Source organism: Oncorhynchus kisutch, linkage group LG20, assembly GCF_002021735.2.
Source record: "Oncorhynchus kisutch isolate 150728-3 linkage group LG20, Okis_V2, whole genome shotgun sequence".
Lineage (NCBI taxonomy): Eukaryota > Metazoa > Chordata > Actinopteri > Salmoniformes > Salmonidae > Oncorhynchus > Oncorhynchus kisutch.
The window spans coordinates 29,903,306-29,922,170 of record NC_034193.2 but is presented as its reverse complement, the minus strand read 5'-3'; the positions used below and the strand labels follow the sequence as shown (position 1 = coordinate 29,922,170).

The following is an 18,865-nucleotide window of genomic DNA, read 5'->3' as shown; positions in this document are numbered from 1 at the left end:
ATCCATGACTTCTGGTTTGGATCTGTACATATGGTCACTTTGGGGACTTGAGGAAGCTGGTGACTGAGGTGGTATACTCCACAATGCCATTGGATGAATCCTGGAACACACTTGTTTTCTCAATCTAAGTAATATAGATGTATGTATGAGCATACAGTATATTTCCATTCACAAGGATACACTGTGTAGTAATGAACATTTTAAGCAAAAACAATGCGCCAGAGTTAATGCAGGAGCTAGAATGCTTTTTAGACCGCCACTACCATGCCCCGTTGGACATGAAACATGTCAAAGGCAGCAACTGCGCTTGCTCCGTCATATGACCTCCGCGCAAAAAGTAACAACCGAGGCCTTCTTCATCCAAAACCACTGGTGAAGGAGAGTCTTTCAGCATGGAGGCCATGGACGTGTCAGGGACTGCTGGAGTCTATCAACAAAAAGCTGACGAAACTGGAGATGCTAGAGACAATCCAACAGAGCATCTCAGAATAGACACCTAGTTTGGAGTTCAGCCAAAAGGAAAAAAGACAAACTGAAGAAGGAGAACAAATCTTTGAAAGGTGCTGTACATAACATTTAGAATGCAGTTGAGACAATTCATCAGGAGAATAGAACACTGAAGGAGTCACTGCTTGATGTACAATCTCAAGGAATGTTTCGTGGATTCCTGAGATAGACAATATCTAACCAGATGATAATGTGAAGGAATTTATGACTGAAAAGCTGAAACTGCCCTCCAATGTCGTGGAGAAAATCACCTTCTCCAGGGTGCATAGAATGGGGAAACCCTTCAGAGCCATACCTCACGCAATTATTGCGCTCTTTAAACATTTCAAACAGAAGGGAATGGTCAAAACCAGGGGCAGAGAATTAAAAGGAACCAACTATGGGATGAATGACCACTTTCCCCATGACATAAACCAGAGACGCAATGTACTCTATCCTGTCATGCGAGAACACAGGGGGCCGGAGTGACAGAGTTGCAATGGTTGTGGATAAACTGTACATACCGTTGAAGTCAGAAGTTTATATACACCTTAGCCAAATACATTTAAACTCAGTTTTTCACAATTCCTGACATTTAATCCAAGTAAAAATTCCCTGTTTAGGTCAGTTAGGATCACCACTTTATTTTAAGAATGTGAAATGTAAGATTAATAGTAGAGAGAAGGATTTATTTCAGCTTTTATTTATTTAATCACTTTCCTAGTGGATCAGAAGTTTACATACACTCAATTAGTATTTGGTAGCATTGCCTTTAAATTGATTAATTTGGGTCAAACATTTCAGCTAGCCTTCCACAAGCTTCCCACAATAAGTTGGGAGAATTTTGTCCCATTCTTCCTGACAGAGCTAGTGTAACTGAGTCAGGTTTGTAGGCCTCCTTGCTAGCACACACTTTTTCAGTTCTGCCCACAAATTTTCTATAGGATTGAGGTCAGGGCTTTGTGATGGCCACTCCAATACCTTGACTTTGTTGTCCTTAAGCCATTTTGCCACAACTTTAGAAGTATGCTTGGGGTCATTGTCCATTTGGAAGACCCATTTGCGACCAAGCTTTAACTTCCTGACTAATGTCTTGAGATGTTGCTTCAATATATCCACATAATTTTCCGCCCTCATGATGCCATCTATTTTGTGAAGTGCACCAGTCCCTCCTGCAGCAAAGCACCACCACAACATCATGCTGCCACCACCTTACATCCGGTTAAAACTAACCTTACTAAAAAAAACACAGAATCTGGGAATAATTTGTATATCACTGGTTAGAGGATGACTTGTAGAAGACAGCCAGCTACAGTTTGGATTGTTGCATTTTGTTTCAAGTGGGTCGCCAACGTGGAAAGGTAAACGCAACAAACACTATTTTGTAAATCACTCATATTGATATCAATTTGAAATCAGTAGAGCGGGGGCAAACGTTTGGGGTGTATGCACTGTTTAAAAAAACACTATTCAAAGGCCACAATGAATCTGAGAATAATTTACTTGGTTAGAAGAGAATTTGCTAAAAGACAGTAATCTAAATTCTAGAACAGGGGTTTTAAACTAATTCCAAGGAGGGCCGAGTGTCTGCGGTTTTTGTTTTTTCCTTTCAATTAAGACCAAGACAACCAGGTGAGAGGATTTCCTTACTAATTCGTTCTTTACTAACCCACAGACTCTCGGCCTTTGGAGGAATGAGCTTGACACGTGTTCTAGAATGTCGGATGGAAGTTTTGGAAGGCTGCCAAAACAGGGAAGGAAACAAATCAGTTGCTTTGTTATTTAATTTCAACAAATACGGCCCGCCATAGGATATCAACAGTGACAAGGATTGGTTGTTATTTGAGTGATAGTTTAACTCTCAAATCCATGAACTGGTATGAGGCCAGCGTCTTTTATACAGGGAGTTTTCAAATTTTCCACGCCATTTGAGTTAAAAAAATTTAAAGTAGAAGACCACCAGTGCATACCATAAAATCAACAGTGCAAAACCAATGATATTGCTCTGTTTTAAGCAATCGATTTTGTGTCATTGTGTTGACTATAAATGTGTATACTAACATCACTAATGAGGTCAAAAGGATGTGCAAATAACCTCATTCAATGTGATCAAAACGTGAGGTTGTGTAATGTAGTAAAACATTCTGTCCAAGTACAGGAAATTAGAGTAACAGGGTTGGTTATGTTTCCACTTGACACTGCAGAAATATGTATTAGATGTTTATGTATTCCCATTGGTTGGTTGAATTTACATATTAATATTATGACATTGGTCATGCTTGCAGATAGGGGGGAGATTGCAAACTTAAATTCTTCCCAGTCTGATATTGACATTCAAGCGGTAGGTCATGTTCTGAAATACTGTATTCTATTTTTCATATTTACAATGTGTGCGAGTTCACTATGTACATGTCCTGATATACACTACTGTTGAAAAGTTTGGGGTCACTTAGAAATGTACTTTTCTTTCCATGAAAACAATAATGATTTTTAATTGAAATAATAATTGTGTCCTTCAAACTTTGCTTTTGTCAAAGAATACTCCATTTGCAGCAATTACAAAATTTGATTTGATTTGAACCATACGGTCAAGCTGCTCCCACAACAGCTCAATAGGGTTGAGATCCGGTGACTGTGCCGGCCACACCATTAGACAGAATACCAGCTGACTGCTTCTTCCCTAAATAGTTATTGCACAGTTTGGAGCTCTGCTTTGGGCCATTGTCCTGTTATAGGAGGAAATTGGCTCCAATTACGCGCCGTCCACAGGGTATGGCATGACGTTGCAAAATGGAGTGATAGCCTTCCTTCCTCAAGATCCCTCTTACCCTGTACAAATCTACCACTTTACCACCACCAAAGCACCAGCAGACTATCACATTGCCTCCACCATGCTTGACAGATGGTGTCAAGCATTCCTCCAGCATCTTGAATTTTTTTCTGCGTCTCACAAATGTTCTTTATGATCCGAACACCTCAAACTTATATTTGTCTGTCCATAACACTTTTTTCCAATCTTCCTCTGTCCAGTGTCTGTGTTCTTTTGCCCATCTTAATCTTTTCCTTTTATTGGTGAATCTGAGACATGGCTTTTTCTTTGCAACTCTTCCTAGAATGCCAGCATCCCGGAGTCGCCTCCACTATTGACGTTGAGACTGGTGTTTTGCAGCTACTGTTTAATAAAGCTGCCAGTTGAGGACTTGTGAGGCGCCTGTTTCTCAAACTAGACACTAATTTACTTGTCCTCTTGCTCAGTTGTACAACGGGGCTTTCCACTCCTCTTCTATTCTGGTTTAAGCCAGTTTGCGCTGTTCTGTGAAGGGAGTAGTACACAGTGTTGTAAGAGATCTTCCGTTGCTTGGCAATTTCTCACATGGAATAGCCTTCATTTCTCAGAACAAGAATAGACTGACGAGTTTCAGAAGAAAGTTCTTTGTTTCTGGCCATTGTAAGCCTGTAATTGAACCCACAAATGCTGATGCTCCAGATACTCAACTAGTCTAAAGAAGGACAGTTTTATTGCTTCTTTAATCAACACAACAGTTTTCAGCTGTGCTAACATAATCGCAAAGGGGTTTTCTAATGATCAATTAGCCTTTTAAAATTACAAACTTGGATTCGCTAACACAACGTGCCATTGGAACACAGGAGTGATAGTTGCTGATAATGGGCCTCTGTACACCTATGTAGATATTCCATTTAAAAATGTTTTAAAAAATAAATAATTCTCTGCAGGTTCCAGCACAATAGTCATTTACAACATTAACAATGTCTACACTGCATTTCTGATCAATTTGATGTCATTTTAAATGGACAAATAATGTGTTTTTCCTTCAAAAACAAGGACATTTCTAAGTGACCACAAACTTTTGAACAGTACCTGTTCGATATTTGATGCATCCTGGGATGTGTTTTGTATGTTATTGCTGTAAGAGCGAGTTAGCTAGCATGCTCTAATTGTAATGGTCACATTAGCTCCCAGTTATTCCCATGTTAAAACAGACGAATCACGAACCTACAGCCATCAACATACTGTTGTCCTGTACATCTATTGTGCTTCCTTGTGTCTATCGTCAGGTACTTACATTTATTGTACTATTTTTGTCATTGTTATAAATAAACATTTACATTTAGGCAGATAGCGTTCATACACTGAGTATACAAAACATTAAGAACACCTGCTCTTTCCATGACAGACTAACCAGGTGAAAGCTATGCTAACAATATTTACATTCAGCTTTTTGATACCTTCTAATCCGTGAGCATGTAGCCCTTCACACTCATACCCATATGTATGGGTTGAAAATGGCATATTTGGACACTAATAATCACCTAAATTGGAACATAGTGTACAGCAACATGCTATACACAGTATTGTGTGTTTTGACTGACAAGACATTCTGAACTTGAGCACCGCACGCAACAAGAAGTTGTCCCCATCCCTCCCAATAATTGGGCAACTTCTGCAATTTTGTTGTCTGTTATGTCATCATACACTGGGTTGTTCTGAACACAATGAACCTGTTCGTTTATGGGGAAGAAAATTTGCTGTGGCACACGCACCTGAATGTACTCGTGACTCCTTTCTATATGAACCAAAATTACAATCTGTTTCTCTGAATTGCCTTGTGAAAGCCTAACACTGTCAGATCATATAGGTAAAATAAATGTACCTAGTTGAAGACTTCTTTGAGTCATAAAAGTGCATTGAAATTGATTAGGAACTGTAGACACTTGAGAGGCGTGTGGTCACTTGGAGACCAGTTAGTCCTTTCACCAGTGTCATTTTTGTCTTCCACAATTTTCCAGCAATAGTCTTGTTGCTGAATGTATCCAGAGTAGTTTCTGATTTCATTATCAACAAATGCGGCGAAAAGTACAGTAAATATAAAATACACATTTAAAATCAATGTAATGTTTGGATTAAGACTTGTGCCCGGTGAACTGTTGTGTACTCACCTTTGGTCTAATAATATCCCCATTAACTCCAAAATCATGGTTATGCATCTGCTTTTCGTATTTCTTCTGTAACAAACATGTACATTTAGCCCTATCCATGTAGACCATTTCCCACATGTGAAGGGTTTGCATGAATTAAGATGGGTTTCAATGCATTCTTACTTTAGCTGCTTCAATGATAACTATTTTTAAACTAAGCATTTGAAGGTATTGTTTAATTTTTTTTATTATTAACCTTTATTTAACTAGGCAAGTAAGTTAAGAACAAATTCTTATTTTCAGTGACAGCCGAGTGGGTTAACTGCCTTGTTCAGAGGCAGAACAACAGGTTTTTACCTTGTCAGCTCGGGGATTCGATCTTGCAACCTTTTGGTTACTAGTCCAACACTCAAACCACTAGGCTACCTGCCACCCCCATCTTTTCTTGGACGCTTTCTCAATTATATAAGCCTATCTCACTATGTAAACTTTTTCCACTATTAATAATAATACTTTCAGCCAGCTGAGCAAGTGCACAAAGTTTCTACTAAAACGTCATTTTCTAGTTGACATACAGTGTCCAATCAATCAATGTCTGGCTGTGTGAGTGTGTTTGGCTGTGGGATCGCCTAAACCAGTGGAGGCAAAGCTCTACAAAACATAATTGTACAAAGCCTATTATTTGGTAGGAATACTATTATCTACTATGTAGATCAGTGATTCTACACCTCACTTTGCTCAAGCTGATCCACCCCGATGAATTAGGGTCATTTTAAGGGGAGAATCAATTAAACAAACCACAGGACATTATGCTTACAGGGTAAGGAAACCAATATGTGATTTCGTCATTTGGGTGAACTATCCAAAGAGCCTGTAAGTATCAAATGCTGTCACACATCAACCAATTACACATTTATTTGAACAGCTTATCTATGAAACACATGCTGCATACACACCGTCAGTCCATATAGCGTGTATTGATCCATGCTTGATTATGTCAATTAAGATAACTCACATTGTAATGATCTTACAAACACTTCCATGAGTTGACTATTGGGAATGCAGTTAGTGCAGTCACAGTCACGTTGTTGGCTCTACAGGCCAGTTGCTGGTTTGATCCCAGTTTAACCGATGTGAAATGGCTAGCTAGTTAGTGGTGCGCGCTAGTAGATGTCACCCGCTCTGAGACTTTGAAGTAGAGGTTTCCCTTGCTCTGCAAAAGCCCGAGCTTTTATGGAGTGACCGGTAACAATGCTTTGTGGATGACAGTTTGTTGGTGTGTTCATAGGGTCCCTGGTTCAAGTAAGGAGAGGGACGGAAGCAACACTGTTACATGAATGCTGTTGACCGGGATCACACAGCTGGGCTTTGTCCAGTGGAGGTCAAAGTAGGTTGAGTGCAGCCAATGTAAAATTTGGCTAGCTAGTTAGCGGCGTGCACCAGTCTGCAGCTTTTGTGGAGCAATAGTTAATGATACTTTGGAGACAGTTGTGTTCAGAGGGTCCCTGGTTCGAGCATGGAGAGAGACAGACAACGCTGTTACACAAACTAGCTCCAATTTCACTCTCAAAAAGTGTGGTCTACGTTATACCTTGTGACCATGTAGTAAGTGGCACACTATGCTTTGGGGGTGCAGCACAAAAATCACCCCAACATCCATACAAACAGGCCAAAGTTCAACAAATGCACTTCACTTTTGATTCAAGGACAATTAAATCTGAAAGTCTGAAACTTTATTCAACACTAAGATGCCTGACAACGTGAATTCTCTGATGCTTCTTAAGGTGACTGGACTGACTGAAAGTCTTGCCGCACTGTTGGCAGCCATACGGTCTTTCCCCAGTGTGAACCCTCTTGTGTTTCTGCAGGTTCCCAGCGTGACTGAAGCGTCTCCCACAGTGCAGGCAGCAGTAGGGTTTCTCCCCTGTGTGACAGCGCTGGTGGATTCGAAGATTCCCAATCCGGCTGAACGTCTTCCCACACAGGATGCAGCTGTGGCTCTCCTCACGCCTAAGCAGAGGCCTATTTTGTCGCCTGGCGTCCTGGACCAACTCTGGGTGACATGTGAAGGGAAACGTGTCCACAAAGGTGTTTAGACCTTCTGCGTTGATGTAGTGCACTACACCGTGCATTTCCGGGTTGTTCTGCATGGGTTCCGGGGCACTGTGATTATGTGTTGCGCTACTATTCGAGTCTTCGCACTCAAAAAATGGGTTCTGGTCTGGGGTCTCTTGGGGGGCAGAGGAATATTCCAAGTGCTCAGGTTCGGTTTTGATTTCACCCGAGAACAGACCTGGGTGAGGAGGAGAGCTGGGATGGCTTAGGGGTAACATGTTGGAGGACATATGTCCAGTGTGCATGGAGTCTAGGTCGGCGTCACACAGAGAATGAGGCATGTGTACAGTCAGGGCTGCCTCTGTCACCTGTGACAACCTCTGGGGAGGCGCTCCGCTACGCTCGGCTAACGTTAGTGTGACATTACACTCAGTCTCAGAGTCCTCCAAGTGGTCTAGCTCCAGTGAGTTGTTGTACTCGATCTCCAGTCTCCTCCACGGTTTCTGGGTGAGCAATGGTTTGTCCTCGTACTGTGTAGACTCTGGGTCCTGCGGCCAGGGGCTGCCCTCGCTTCCCTCCTCCTGCTCGGTTTTACCTGAAATGGCTGTGGGAGCAGGGGCAGACTGTTGAGCTGCCAATGACAAAGATGGTATCAGAAAACCACACCAAACACCACAGAGGGTAACAATTGTTGATTGTATTAATTTGATCAGGCATATCACAACAGCGTTTCTCATCTGTCCCCACAGATGAATAACTAAAGGACTATCTAAACATCAGAATTGACCTAGTTTCTGCTACATGTGCTTTTGAGGAAAACTACCCCCAACAACTTGATAGCAGTCTCATCTGAGCAACCCAACATAATAGACTCAGAGCAGAAACAGAGTCAGGCCCTCCTCATTTTTACAGTCAACTAGGTCTATTACTTCAACAACAAGCATTGAATCTCACCTGTGTTCTCGCTCTTCATCTTTTCCTGAAGTTCCTGTAGTCTCCTCCTCAGACTCAAGTTCTCTCTCTGAGTTCTGGCTGTTTTCTCCTGGTACTCAGACACAGTCTCTTTCACCACCTCCAGAACCTCATGCACCGCCACCGTCAGCAGCTTCGCCACACGGGCGTTCAGACGCTCAATTTTCGACATGATTTACAAATTAGGTTACAGGACTACAAAGTGCAGTGAATGACTGTGAGAACGTCCAAGTTTCATGTAAAAAGGCAGGGCTTACTTTGAAGCCATCGATGACCGTCCAATGGTAGCTGTTGTAAGCTAACTAGCTGCTAAGGTTACAGATCTTAACACGCAGAGGCTCTGACATGCAAACGTTAGCTTCCGACTGCATCAATGTCTGTTTTGGCTCCGATGTTTTCTTCTTCGTCGTCGTCTGAGCAATCAACATGCAAGTTCAACATAAAATGTCTCACCTGTATCCATTTGTGGATAACGGCTGAACTGTTTTGTTGTAGCACAGGGCTCGTCACTTCCGCAAGTCACGTAAAGGGGCGGTTGCCAGAACGGACGCGCCCTTAAGTTCGTGTTTCACTTTGACAGTGATTTTCATTATATGTAGTCCCAACAGTGGAATATATTTTATTAACACATACATGTAATAGTACGTACATTTTGTTTTGGAGAAAAATATTTGTTTATTCAAAATGACAAGAATTACACATTCTAATCAAATTTACTAGTAGTAAATATCAAATAGGAAGATTCCCAGACCCACACCACCATTGTCAGGAATAATACAGTAATTTGTGGTCTTGCGCATTAATTCTATCAGTGAGATTTGGTGCTGAAAATGTCAATACCAGCTTTTCACAATATTGTCCATATCAGAAAACTCTACCAAAGATTAGTAATTATGTCAAGTCAAACACAAAGTAAGCAATTCTCTCCTGTTAGATATTATCCTTTCACTTTCCTGAACATTTCCCCCATACACTTAATCTGACCAACTCTAAATTAACGGAATGCCATAGTTGTCAGTCAAAGATCCCTTATGTTCTCATACATTATGGCACTGATCCTAGGTGAGTAAGCTGGTGCTTCTTGAAATTACTAGAATGACTGAAGCGTTTCCCACACTGGGTACAGCCATACGGTCGCTCTCCAGTGTGGTACCTTTGGTGTATTTTTAGGTAGCCTGACTGACTGAAACGCTTTCCGCACACAGAACAACAGTATGGCTTCTCACCAGTGTGGACCCTCTTGTGTTTTTTAAAATCACCAGCGTGACTGAAGCACCGGCCACACAGAGGACAGCAGTAGCGCTTCTCACTACCGAGATGTCGCTGGAGTATTCTCAACCCTCCTGCTCCACCAAAAGATTTCCTAAACGGGAGGGTATTGTGCTGTTCCTCAAATCTGTCCAATGCAGATTCAGCATTGTTTCCCAATGCAAATGATTCCCCTGAGCAATTTTGGTTAGGCTGGAAGTACACAAGTTCATAAGACCCTGAGTTAGGTTGAAGAGGCTCTCGATTGAGTTGGGTCTGGGGTAAAATGTGGCTTGAGCCTGCACAGTCATAAAAATGCTTTGGTGTTGAATATGTGACATACGCTTCCACTTCGGGTTCTGGTTTGATCTCCTCAAAAGTCAGCAATGGTTGAGAGGCCTGAGGGGAATCATTTGGGAAAAGTGAGTTTGAAACAGTGTGAGTAGAGTTCATATGACTCAATAGTGTTTCTGACAGCGCAGTATCAGCCACCAGAGTGTGGTGTTCCTTTACATGTGTATCATGTCCTATCTCAGATTTAAGATCTAACTCTCTGCTCTGTGTGGTCGTTTCTGGTCGTTCCTCGGCCAGCAAGCTCCTTGGGCCACACGCTGAGTGGAACGACCTGCTCTTCTTTTTCAAACTGATAGGAGGAAAGCCAAATGTTTGGACTCCAAAGGGTTTTTCGCTGGTAAGCCCATCATGTGGCTCTGGAGAGAGAATCTCTGTCAACTCCTCTTCAGACGGGAAGAGTTCAGTGTCCTCCCCCAGGGAAAGTTCCTGCTTACAATTCTGCAGCTCAAGTTGGACAGTCACAGTTGGCACAGCACCTGTGAACATGAACAAGATGCATATTGGCTTATAGCAAGGAAATAGGCAATTGACTGGGGGAGGGTAGCTGATGGTGGTGATTAGCAATCATATTTTATTTGTCCATTGTGAAATGTAAATGTATCTTTCTGTATTTAGTTTGTTCTCAATCTCCTGGAGACCAAACAAGAGGCTAGCCCCTGGAGCTTGTTATGGTTGGGTCATTCCATGTCATTTCAGCAAGAGATTGTGTAACTGGCCTGCACAAAATACCCCATAATGTCAAAGTGTAATTATGTTTTTAGACATTTTTACAAATTCATAAAAAATGAAAAGCTGAAATCGAGTAAATAAGTATTCAACCCCTAAATACATTCATGAATATAAAATTTGCTGAACAGGTAACCTAAGTTGCTTGAACTCACTGTGTGCAATAATAGTGTTTAACATGATTTTTGAAAGACTACCTCATCTCTGTACCCAAACACATACAGATAATTGTAAGGTCCCTTAGTCAAGCAGTGTATTTCAAACACAGATTCAACCACAAAGAGCTGGGAGGTTTTCCAATGCCTTTCACAAAGATAAGGCACTTATTGGTAGATGGGTAAAAAAAAAGTAGACATTGAATATCCCTTTGAACATGGTGATGTTATTAATTACACTTTGGGATGGGCGTATCAACACACCCAGTCACTATAAAAGACACAGGCGTCCTTCATAATTCAGATGCCGGAGAGGAATGAAACCACTCAGGGATTTCACCATGAGGCCAAAGGTGATTTTAAAACAGTTAGAGATTAATGGCTGTGATGGGAGAAAACTGAGGATGGATCAACAACATTGTAGTCACTCCACAATACTAACCTAAATGACAGAGTGAAAAGAAGGAAGCCTGTTCAGATTTTTTTTTTTATATTCCAAAACATGCATCCTGTTTGCAATAAGGCACTAAAGTAGTACTACAAAAAAAAAGTGCGCAACAAAATATCCAGAATACAAAAAGTGTTATGTTTAGGTGCAAATCCAACACAAAACATCAGAGACCACTCTTCATATTTTCAAGCATGGTGGTGGCTAAATCATGTTATTGGTATGCTTGTCATCAGCAAAGACTATGGAGTTTTTTCAGGATAAAAATAAACTGAATAAAGCTAAGCACAGGCAAAATCCTAGAGGGAAACCTGGTTCAGTCTGCTTTCCAACAGACACTGGGAGACAAATTCACATTTCAGCAGGGCAATAACCTAAAACACAAGGCCAAATATACACTGGAGTTGCTTAACAAGACGACATTGAATGTTCCTGAGTGGCCTTGTTAATTTTTTAATAATAATGTGCCAATATTGTACAATCCACGTCCGCAAAGCTCTTAGACTTTGGCAGATTACAGCTCTAACATGTATTGACTTAGGGGTGTGAACACTTATCTAAATGAAATATTTCTGTATTTAATTTGGAAATAAATGAAGAAACATTTTCTGAAAACATGCTTTCACTTTGTCATTATAGGGTATTGTGTGTAGATGGGTGAGAGAAAAAAAGAAGCATTTAATCCAATTTGAATTCAGGCTGTATTCCCCTTTCCCCAATGTGTAATAAATCAAGGAGTGTGGGAATTCTTTCTGAAGACACTGTAAAAAGTCAATAAATATAGTACCTGACGTCCAATTTGGACCCAACTTTCTTCTAACAATGAGTAAGACATGAGGAATGCAAAGAAATGGTCAAAAGCCACCCACGGTCACACCACACCAATCCCACCCCCAAAACGAGTCTACAGTATCAGTTCTCTACGGCTGACAAATAGTATGGAACTGCAGCTCGGAGTATTGTTTCTTCATTCTATGTAATATATTCTCAGTGAATTTGGTGATTTTTTTCCGCCCCAATTCAGATACATTAGTAATTGAAATTGTTAGGCTTATGTCCCATTTTACATCCTGATATTACCAGGTTCTAACCACTAGATAGTGCTGTTTCTGCTTTGTGATTTTTGTTAAATGGATAGTTCACCCAAATTACATATGGGTTTTATAACAGTATGACAGCAACCCTTGCTTTGGTTGTTTACCTGGCCACCATTTCAAATGCAAGTAAATGGTACCTACAGTTGAAGTCGGACGTTTACATACACCTTAGCCAAATACATTTAAACTCAGTTTTTCACAATTCCTGACATTTAATCCTAGTAAAAAGTCCCTGCCTTAGGTCAGTTAGGACCACCACGTTATATTAAGAATGTGAAATGTCAGAATAATAGTAGAGAGAATTATTTATTTCAGCTTTAATTATTTCATCACATTCCCAGTGGGTCAGAAGTTTACAATTAGTATTTGGTAGCATTGTTTTTAAATTGTTTAACTTGGGTCAAATGTTTCAGGTTGCCTTCCACAAGCTTCCCATAATAAGTTGGGTGAATTCTGTCCCATTCCTCCTGACAGAGCTGGCATAACTGAGTCAGGTTTGTAGGCCTCCTTGCTCACACCCGCTTTATCAGTTCTGCCCACACATTTTCTAAAGGATTGAGATCAGGGCTTTGTGATGGCCACTCCAATACCTTGACTTTGTTGTCCTTAAGCCATTTTACAACATCTTTTGAGGTATGCTTGGGGTCATTGTCCATTTGGAAGACCCATTTGCAACCAAGCATGTCTTGAGATGTTGCTTCAATGTATCCACATAATTTTCCATCCTGTGAAGTGCACCAGTCCCTCCTGCAGCAAAGCACCCCCACAACATGATGCTGCCACCCCCGTACTTCACGGTTGGGATGGAGTTCTTTGGCTTGCAAGCCTCCCCCTTTTTCCTCCAAACATAACAATGGTCATTTTGGCCAAACAGTTCAATTTTTGTTACATCAGACCAGAGAGTACGATAAGAAAAAAATTACAATCTTTGTCACCATGCGCAGTTGCAAACCGGAGTCTGGCTTTATTTAATGGTGGTTTTGGAGCAGTGGCTTCTTCCTTGCTGAGCGGCCTTTCAGGTTATGTCGATAAAGGACTTGTTTTACTGTGGATATAGATACTTTGTACCCGTTTCCTACAGCATCTTCACAAGGTATTTTGCTATTGTTCTGGGATTGATTTGGTCCTATGGTGTTTATACTTGCATACTGTTGTTTGTACAGATGAATGTGGTACCTTCAGGCATTTGGAAATTTCTCCCAAGGATGAGCCAGACTTGTGGAGATCTACAATTGCTTTTCTGTAGTCTTGGCTGAGGCACTGCGTTTGAAGGTAGGCCTTGAAATACATCCACAGGTACACCTCTAATTGACTCAAATAGCCAATCAGAAGCTTCTAAAGCCATGACATAATTTTCTGGAATTTTCCAAGCCGTTTAAAAGGCACAGTCAACTTAGTGCATGTAAACTTCTGACCTACGGGAATTGTGATACAGTGAATTTTAAGTAAAATAATCTGTAAACAATTGTTGGAAAAATTACTTGTGTCATGCACAAAGTAGATGTCCTAACCGACTTGCCAAAACTATAGTTTGTTAACAAGAAATTTGTGGAGTGGTTGAAAAATGAGTTTCAATATCTCCCAACATAAGCATATGTAAACTTTCGACTTCAACTGTATATTCGCATTTTCATACCCAAATCATCTATAACTAACATCATTGAGTTACACAATCAAATTGCAGACACTTTTTTAGGATGATTAAGGTGTTAAGAGTAAAAATGCTAATATTAGGTACCATTGACTTGCATTAGATGTGCTAAAAAGTTAGCATTTGAGACAGTTGACAACAAAACCAAAGCATGATTTCTGTCATACATTGTCCATAGACTGCTTACAGGTTAAGGAAACCAACATCATTTTGAAATTTGGTGGAACTGTCCCTTTAACATTGCGGGAGGTGTCACGGCTATCACCTAATAGCACCTAGTGTTTAGAACCTTGTAATATCAGGATGTAGGACGGGACATAAACCTAACAAATTCATACTATGTCAGACAGACAGAACTGATACAATATACTAGTTCTTGGGGTGGGGTGTTGAGGGTCCATGGGTGACTTGACCATTTTTGGGATTTCTTACTCACTGTAAAATAAAAAATTATGTCCAAATCAGATGCAAGGTACTATATTTATTGAATATTATATGAATTAGAGGTCGACCGATTAATCGGAATGGCCGATTATTTGGGGCCGATTTCAAGTTTTCATAACAATCGGAAATCTGTATTTTTGGACACCGATTCGGCCGATGTTTTTTTTTTTTTTTTTACACCTTTATTTAAGTCAGTTAAGAACACATTCTTATTTTCAATGACGGCATAGGAACGGTGGGTTTACTGCCTTGTTCAGGGGCAGAACGACAGATTTTTACCTTGTCAGCTCGGGGATTCAATCTTGCAACCTTACAGTTAACTAGTCCAACGCTCTAACCACCTGATTACATTGCACTCAACGAGGAGCCTGCTTGTTACGCGAATGCAGTAAGCCAAGGTAAGTTGCTAGCTAGCATTAAACTTATCTTATAAAAAAACTATCAATCATAATCACTAGTTAACTACACATGGTTGGTGATATTACTAGTTTATCTAGCGTGTCCTGCGTTGCATATAATCGATGTGGTGCGTATACGTGAAAAAGGACTATCGTTGCTCCAATGTGTACCTAACTATAAACATCACTGCCTTTCTTTAAATCAATACACAGAAGTATATATTTTTAAACCTGCATATTTAGCTAAAAGAAATCCAGGTTAGCAGGCATTATTAACCAGGTGAAATTGTGTCACTTCTCTTGCGTTAATTGCACGCAGAGTCAGTGTATATGCAACCGTTTGGGCCGCCTAATTTGCCAGAATTTTACGTAATTATGACATAACATTGAAGGTTGTGCAATGTACAGGAATATTTAGACTTATGGATGTCACCCGTTAGATAAAATACGGAACGATTCCGTATTTCACTGAAAGAATAAACGTCTAGTTTTCGAGATGATAGTTTCCGGATTCGACCATATTAATGACCTAAGGCTCATACTTCTGTGTGTTATTATGTTATAACTAAGTCTATGATTTGATAGAGCAGTCTGACTGCGCAGTGGTAGGCACCAGCAGGCTCGTAAGTGTTTTGCCAGCTGCTCTTCGCAATGCTTCAAGCATTGCACTGTTTATGACCTCAAGCCTATCAACTCCCGAGATTAGGCTGGTGTAACCGATGTGAAATGGCTACCTAGTTAGCGGGGTGCACGCTAATAGCGTTTCAAACATCACTCGCTCTGAGACTTGGAGTGGTTGTTCCCCTTGCTCTGCATGGGTAACGCTGCTTCGAGGGTGGCTGTTGTCGATGTGTTCCTGGTTCGAGCCCAGGTAGGAGCGAGGAGAGGGACAGAAGCTATACTGTTACACTGGCAATACTAAAGTGCCTATAAGAACATCCAATAGTCAAAGGTTAATGAAATACAAATGGTATAGAGAGAAATAGTCCTATAATTTCTATAATAACTACAACCTAACACTTCCTACCTGGGAATATTGAAGACTCATGTTAAAAGGAACCACCAGCTTTCATATGTTCTCATGCTCTGAGCAAGGAACTTAAATGTTAGCTTTCTTACATGGCACATATTGCACTTTTACTTTCTTCTCTTCTTATTTAAACCAAATTGAACATGTTTCATTATTTATTGGAGGTTAAATTGATTTTATTGATGTATTATATTAAGTTAAAATACGTGTTCATTCAGTATTGTTGTAATTGTCATTATTACAAATAAATAAATCAGCTGATTAATTGGTATCAGATATTTTTGGCCCTCCAATAATCGAAATCGGCGCTGAAAAATCATAAGTCGACCTCTAATATGAATCCTATACATTTAAATGGACAATTTGGGTGCCATCAATTTGCTTAATTTCTAAGAGCGCAAAAGTATATTTAAACAAAATAATGGTTGCAGGAATGCTAATATTATCTGTTTAACAACAGAAACAATTTCATAATCTGAGATGGTGGGTGTCAAAATCCTCTTGTGCTTTGAGGTGGAAGACCTAGTTTACAGTACAATGCGCAAGGGAACATCGCCTAGCATACACTCACTACTCGGACTCACCTGTGTTCTCTCTCTTCATCTTATCCTGGAGTTCCTGCAGAATTTTCCTCAGACTCTCATTCTCTCTTTGAGTTCTGGCCGTGTTCTCCTGATACTCTGACACCGTCTCTTTAACCACCTGCAGAACCTCATGCACCGCCACCGTCAGCAGTTTCGCCACACGGGCGTTCAGACGCTCAATTTTAGACATCTTTCGAAGGCTTCCATCTGCTTAATAGATGAGGTGCAAAACTCTTAAAAATCAGCACTAGAAATACAGTTAAAACGTGGTGTAAAATGTATCACATGAATGAAACAATGCAACTGCATTGAGTGCAAGACTTCCAAGGCAGTGGCTAGGTTTTCATCCAAATGGCGACAGATTTTCGTGCGAATATTCTAGAAAATATGGCAATTTTCCCACCAAATGGATTTATTGCGGATTTTTTTTTAAATCAGTGCGTGATGACGTTTACACACACAACATTTACACTTACATTTTCATGTACCGAATAATAATCTAAAGTTCAATGTGTTTCAATCGCATTTTCAACTCTACCGATAGTTTTGTCACAATAGCAAATGTGCCTACTCTGGTCTTGGCACCTGCGCTCTATAGCCAACAGCTCGCAGATACTTTGCGGGTAGGCTGTGCGGGTTGTCTATTCTACATGATGAGATTATTATGGATAAGAGCGATAATATTTGTATTTGTCAAGCATCATGTCCCTATACTAATACCCTCAATATTAATTGGATAGCAGCATCAAGCTCAACACAGTGCACTTTCACCACCATGTGAAGTTAATCGTAACGTATTTCATATGTATCTTAATAAACTGTATGGTTTCCCGAGTCGTACTAGTGGGATGACCACACACCATATCATCGCGTGCCTCCAAATGTACTTCGATTTGATGGTTATATCAACATTTGCGCATAAAGGCGTTTCCACCGCCATTTCCATCATAATGAATTTTACCGACACAAAAAGATACAATGTCAAACAAAATATTTGTCGGCATTTATAACATTACACCAAAACTTTTTTTATAATAAGGGACTTTCCTCGCATAAAAACTGTGGATGGAAACGTGGTTAATGACAGATATTTACATTACATTTTCACGACGGATAACGTCCAAGGATAAATACTATTAATGGAACCTTACCCATTTGACTCCTCTCACTCCTTCGAGCATGGAATCCGCCTGAAATGCAAGTTAATCACAAACAGACTTTTGTGCTGGGGTGTCCGCCAGATTCTTGATTCGATATCTCTAGACGGGGACATTTAACAACAGATTATAGAAAGATTGGACATAAACAACATTTGTCAGATCATCGTCTCGTCAGAACCAAAAATGAAATACTTCCGGGTCATAGAATTTCAAAAAGGTTCAAAATAAAAGTCCCTTTCGACATATTCAAATCAAAATTTCACCTGACAGTGAAATGCTTACTTTACAAGCTCTTAACCAACAATGCAGTTTTAAGACTGTAACGGCCATCGTCTGTTGAAGGAGAGTCGGACCGAAATGCAGCGTGGTGGTTACTCATGTTTTTTAATGAAGAATAGCGATACATGAAATAACTATATATATAAACAAAACAACAAACGGAACGCGAAAACCTATTACAGCCTATCTGGTGAAACTACACAGAGACAGGAACAATCACCCACAAAATACACAGTGAAACCCCGGCTACCTAAATATGGTTCCCAATCAGAGACCACGAGAATCACCTGACTCTGATTGAGAACCGCCTCAGGCAGCCAAGCCTATGCTAGACACACCCCTAATCAGCCACAATCCCAATGCCTACAAAACCCCCAATACGACAACACAATAAGCCCATGTCACACCCTGGCCTGAACAAATAATTAAAGAAAACACAAAATACTAAGACCAAGGCGTGACAAAGACAAAGTAAAAAAATAACAAATAATTAAAGGGCAGCAGTAAAATAACAGTAGCGAAGCTATTTACAGGGGGTACCGGTACAGAGTCAATGTGTGGGGGCACAGGTTAGTCGAGGTAATTGAGGTAACATGTACATGTAGGTAGAGTTAGTGACTACAGTAAGTGACTACAGTATGCATAGATAATAAACAGAGAATAGCAGCAGAGTAAAGGGGGGGGGGATGCAAATAGTATGGGTAGCCATCTGATTAGATGTTCAGGAGACTTATGGCTTGTGGGTAGAAACTGTTAAGAAGCCTCTTGGACCTAGACTTGGTGCTCCGGTACTGCTTGCCGTGCGGTAGCAGATAGAACAGTCTATGATTAGGGTGGCTG

The 18,865-nt window shown here is 40.5% G+C and overlaps 2 protein-coding genes across 5 annotated transcripts; both read right to left on the bottom strand.

Moving 5' to 3' along the window:
* Positions 1-6,323: 6,323 nt before the first annotated feature.
* Positions 6,324-8,976, bottom strand: LOC109865592 (zinc finger protein 135). 3 transcript variants are annotated; one of them, XM_031799885.1, is made up of 3 exons: positions 8,709-8,954; positions 8,434-8,608; positions 6,324-8,110 (listed from the first exon to the last, which is right to left on the bottom strand). In XM_031799885.1, the coding sequence occupies exons 2-3, from the start codon at positions 8,450-8,452 to the stop codon at positions 7,158-7,160; spliced, it is 972 nt and encodes a 323-aa protein (XP_031655745.1). In that variant the 5' UTR covers positions 8,453-8,608; positions 8,709-8,954; the 3' UTR covers positions 6,324-7,157. The 3 variants fall into 3 exon arrangements, with proteins under 3 accessions (XP_031655745.1, XP_020309477.1, XP_020309478.1); XM_020453888.2 differs by having other exon boundaries at positions 8,434-8,976; XM_020453889.2 differs by having other exon boundaries at positions 6,324-8,083; positions 8,434-8,954.
* A 74-nt stretch (positions 8,977-9,050) lies between these two features.
* On the bottom strand, positions 9,051-17,942 carry LOC109865591 (zinc finger and SCAN domain-containing protein 2-like). 2 transcript variants are annotated; one of them, XM_020453887.2, is made up of 3 exons: positions 17,738-17,942; positions 16,587-16,793; positions 9,051-10,529 (listed from the first exon to the last, which is right to left on the bottom strand). In XM_020453887.2, exons 1-3 carry the CDS (start codon positions 17,739-17,741, stop codon positions 9,496-9,498), a joined length of 1,245 nt encoding a protein of 414 aa, XP_020309476.1. In that variant the 5' UTR covers positions 17,742-17,942; the 3' UTR covers positions 9,051-9,495. The 2 variants fall into 2 exon arrangements, with proteins under 2 accessions (XP_020309476.1, XP_020309475.1); XM_020453886.2 differs by having other exon boundaries at positions 9,059-10,529; positions 16,587-16,796.
* Between the last annotated feature and the right edge of the window lie 923 nt (positions 17,943-18,865).

Excerpts from the sequence above, each read along its gene's own strand:
- LOC109865591 (XM_020453886.2), bottom strand. Across the intron at positions 10,530-16,586 it reads GATGAAGAGAGAGAACACAG|GTGCTGTGCCAACTGTGACT; the intron begins GTGAGTCCGAGT and ends TCATGTTCACAG.
- LOC109865592 (XM_020453888.2), bottom strand. The coding sequence starts at position 8,623 with ATGTCGAAAATTGAGCGTCTGAACGCCCGTGTGGCGAAGCTGCTGACG. Across the intron at positions 8,111-8,433 it reads GATGAAGAGCGAGAACACAG|CTCAACAGTCTGCCCCTGCT; the intron begins GTGAGATTCAAT and ends TGTCATTGGCAG.